The 4,468-nt window shown below is 45.0% G+C and overlaps 1 protein-coding gene across 1 annotated transcript in view; it reads right to left on the bottom strand.

The window, feature by feature from the left end:
* Nucleotides 1–3,920: 3,920 nt before the first annotated feature.
* The window catches only part of VE01_02847 (uncharacterized protein), a gene marked incomplete at its 3' end in the record, with an annotated part of 4,087 nt that continues 3,539 nt past the window's right edge, over nt 3,921–4,468 (bottom strand). The window contains exon 5 of the mRNA XM_059463481.1: nt 3,921–3,986. Coding sequence (XP_059319951.1) covers nt 3,921–3,986 — 66 coding nt within the window. The remainder of the gene's footprint in view (nt 3,987–4,468) is intronic.

The following is a 4,468-nucleotide window of genomic DNA, read 5'->3' as shown; positions in this document are numbered from 1 at the left end:
GGGGGGGGAAAGGGGGGTATTATACGGTGATATGGATGGGTGGAGATTGCGTGGTATGGTAGTAGTAGTAGGGGATGGGGTGCTAGTAGTTAGTCATCCGGTGTCCCTTTGAAATGTGCGTAATCCTAAGGGGAGAGGGGGGTAAGGAGGTGGGTGGGGGGATTATATAACCCCCCCCCTCCCCCCGACTTCTTTAAAAGGGGCACGGTCGGTCGATATGACGAATATAATATACAAAGAAGGATACCCATAATCTGGGTGCGTGCGGGTACCGCCCAATCCGAAATTGATTCCAGCGACAGTCTGTTCGGGTCCCGCGCAGCTACTCCCGAGCAAAAGGAGAATCGTGGTGGGAGGGGGGATTGTTCCGGGCGTGGAGATGGGTGGGAGGGGGGTAGTGTGAGGACTGGATGATGGCGGTGGTGACGGGGGTGGAGAAGTGACGGGATGGTGATGGTGATGGGAAAGGAGCTGGTGACGAGAAAGGGGGCTGCCAACGACGAGAAGAGTTGCTGACGACGGGAACACCCCCCCCCCGGGCCACCAACCGCACCATCTCCGCCCCGGCAAACACGCTATCATATGCACAATATCGCCACTACCCGCAGACGGGAGGAGGTGAGAAGGGTTGGGATAGTTTGGGTCTGTTTTCGTTGGTTGATGGTTTGGAAGGGGGGGATGTTGATTGATATTGATATTGGGGAAGAGAGGGGAAAGGAGGGAAGGGTCTTTGGGCCATAACAACCCGGATGGATGTTATACTTGTCTGGTGGGGGGGTGTGGGGTTGGTTTGGTGCTGTTGGTGGTGGGTGGTAGGTTTGGTGATGAAGGTGATGGTGCAGTTGTGGTGAGACTTTGGGAGGAGTTGGTAGTTGGTGGGTTTATATCATGTTACCTGCCTCAAACTTCTTCGTATGCAAGACTTGGCTGAGCGCTGAAATGGAAAAATAACAGCTTTCCATGTTGGGGGGGGGGGATTATGTCGGTGCCGAGTGAGAGTGAGGTGTGCTCAATTCATATTCTTCAGTTCCGAGCACGGGGAAGGGTAAACCACGGGACTGGTATAAAAACTCAAGGACGAAAAAGATACACTTTTCCTGTCTTGTCCTGGTCTGGACTGTGGAGGCGTGTGTATGTATGTGTTACTAACATCCATCCCCCCTCCCAACACGCCACCATCCACACCACCACTGCCCATCGCCTCACTCCTGTATGCCGCCGACTAGGAGGATGTTCCTGGCATTTAACGAAAAGGTCCGTGTCAGCATCGACTGCGTTTTTATCTTTATCAAGCAATAGCTCAACGTCTGATTTTATTGGTGGCGTGGTGTTCTTGATGGGCGGAATGGGGTGGCTGGACGTTATTATGAGATGGAAGAAAGGAGTAGTGGGGAAGGGAAGATTGGTGGGAGTGATGGCGGTGGGGAGGGGGATCGGTGGGGAGAATTGGGGTGGTGACAAGAAGTATTGCCGACGAGAGAGAGGATAGTGGTGGGAATCGGTGGGGTTTTGAGAGCCTCCTTTAACTCTTGTTGATGTAGGAAATAACCCTCGGATACTCAGCTAAGGACCACCATGAAATTCACTGCTTTGAACGTATCTCTGTGCTGATTGTAAACTTGTTTAGCGCATCTCGGATGGAATATATGTAGAGCGAAATACACGGACTTTCCTCGCGAGTATCCTTCGTTACCCATAGTTATCAAGATCAAATGCTGATGTTGGTCTGCTCTTCCCCCTTTTACGCAGTGTTTGAGAAATTGGGTTTTGGATTGACCCCCCATCTACAACCAGCCACTCCTGGCCCTCTACGACGACAGCCGAAGAGCACCTCCACGGCCGGGCAATGGCCGAACTTGCGGATATTACAGGTGGTATGCCCGAGAAGTCCGTAGTTTGCATTCCCGGATTATTTCCTAACGGACAGCTTGAAATTCGTGCCCATACCTTTGGGATCTGGTAATGCTGTTCTCGCTATGGAAGTTACTCCCAGGATCTTGTTGAGCAGATCCATGGAGTTAAAACGCGAGGAGGTATGGGAAATAGCGAATGATCTGTGCGATTGGGAGTATTGATTAGAGGATTAATATGCTTCTAACCACTTTACTTAATATATCATGGTGATAAGGTTCACCTACAGCTCCCCCTGCAGCTTCGCATGGACCTTCCTTTATGAGCCTTTTATTTAATGTCCACTACTTTCTCTATATCTATTCTCTTCATGTTAAATGGGAGTTAAGCTTAGGATTTGATCTTATAGAATAAATATATATTTCATATTATATCGTAGTAAGTAGTATTTTTGTGTACATAAGATAGAGTATAACATTTCCTTCCTTTTTTAATAAACCACCTCATTTTTTTAAGAAACCGTTAAACTACTTAAAATACCTCCGTAGAACGGTTTTACTACCCTTATTTGATTAGCCTATTTTCTAGTATAACGTCCATCCATACGTAGCGAGAAACCAACCGTGCCGAGAAAAATGATGGGTACTTTGACTTTGTCCACTACAGCTCAACCTTTTAGCTCTTACTATTCCTAAAACATATAATGCGATTATAACTGAGCTCTAAGGCCTTACTACTGTGTGGGAGACCGTCATCAGCCATGTGGCGGCTGTGCGGGGCAAATTCATGAATGGTTGCTATGGAAATCAATACCTCGTGTCGAAGCGACTGACGATTTTTGGTGACTATATAACGACCCCACGTAAATCTCGCATATGTGTGATCAGGCTGTGGCTGACGCGAAGCTGAACTACACTATGCTTACATAGCTTTGAGAGTGCGCGAACATCTCTCAGAACGGTGGGTTTCTCGCCACCTAAGGATGGACGTTACTGTGGCGATTCTATAGAACTCAGCTTGTTCGTTTCGAACGAGCATAGCAAAATTGTGTTATTACAACCAAGTCCATTACGCTAGCCTTTAGACTGACCCGTGTTGCCAATAGTGCGTCTTGGCAATATATTGGAATGAAATTCCCATATTGTATTACAATCATATAACGCTAATAAAGCTTGGCAATATAATATATTGCAGTCATATATTGAAGAGAAACAATCGAAGGCGGTTCGAAAAATTATCCGGACACTTGAAATACGCGACTTGCGCTTGTAACTATGTAATAACTATGTACAATTAATATGGTGTTGAGAATCGTCCTCGTAGTCTACAAGAAATCATACGATCAGGTACTGCTAAAATCAATGTATTGATTTCCTCCTGTGTAATATCCCACTCCTCAAGAATGAAGCTCCGTAGCTCGTCCCTATTACGCGCATTACGTGCGCGAACACGCGACTTTAGAATGCGCCAAACATTCTCGATTGGAGAAAGGTCAGGACTTTGAGGTGGCCATTTTAAGCACTCAAGATTATGCTCTTGCTTCCAAATTGCATTTGGTTATTTCTTGTCTTTGTGCCATGTGCTCCGTCATTGTCTTCTTGTAAAATGCGATGCCGATTATGTCCTTGTGCAAAAGTCGGCTCAATAAACCCCTTTAAACAGTCTTGAAGATATCTTCACCTGTAAACCCTCCTCGTATTCCTGATTTGTTGTAAAATATTAAAGGGCTCTTAAAATTCCAGCCAACTGCTGCCCATACACTATATTCGACTTTTGTTGATTGTCTGCGTACTTGTATATGAGTATCTGTTACTTGGTGTAAATCCATCAAGTGTTTCGCTGGAGCTGCAGTACCACCCGATTCTCTATACTGCTTTGTACAATACAAACATTGCCACATTGAGTGCCCATTTTGTTGGTATGTTGCTAAAGGATTCCTATCATGTTGCCAAATCCATGAAGTTCGTTTGTAACGCCCTGATTTTGATGTAACTGATAGTACTATAGTACTATTAGAATCCAGTTGTGAGGAGAGTGACAATTCAGTATCGTCTTGAAAAACATCGCTATCAATTAGTGATAAGGCGCTCGACTCTGCATTTGTCAAAGGCATTGACGTTGAATTGTTGATAGAACTATTAAATTAGAGTTTTCAAATAGCCTTAACTTATATTATAGATTACATACTTATTCTCGTCATCATTTACTATCACGTGTGTAATAATTAGTCACATAGGTCTTGGCACTATATTGCCATATATTGCCATATGATATTGCCGTATTGTATTACAGTCATATGGCGTAAGGCCATATTGTATTGCTAAGGCCTATATTGCAATATATATTGCAATATACTGCTAAGACTAATATACTATTGGCAACACTGAGACTGACAATACAACATCCTCTTGCTCTGCCTTCCATGCAGCCAGAGATGTGCAAGATGATAGGGTATCTGGGTGATCAAGTCCTAATATACGTTTCCTTGATTGCATGCATTCTTCCATAAGTCTTGCAGCTTCAGTTCCTCTGCCAGTTTTTTTCAACGTGAATGCTAGATTGTTCATGCTAGTCAGCGTGTCTGGATGATCCTTACCGAGTTTCTCCTTCATCATCT

Source organism: Pseudogymnoascus verrucosus, assembly GCF_001662655.1.
Source record: "Pseudogymnoascus verrucosus strain UAMH 10579 unplaced genomic scaffold scaffold_7, whole genome shotgun sequence".
Taxonomy (NCBI): Eukaryota; Fungi; Ascomycota; class Leotiomycetes; order Thelebolales; family Thelebolaceae; genus Pseudogymnoascus; species Pseudogymnoascus verrucosus.
The sequence above is the reverse complement of the archived record's forward strand: the minus strand, read 5'-3'. Positions and strand labels throughout refer to the sequence as shown.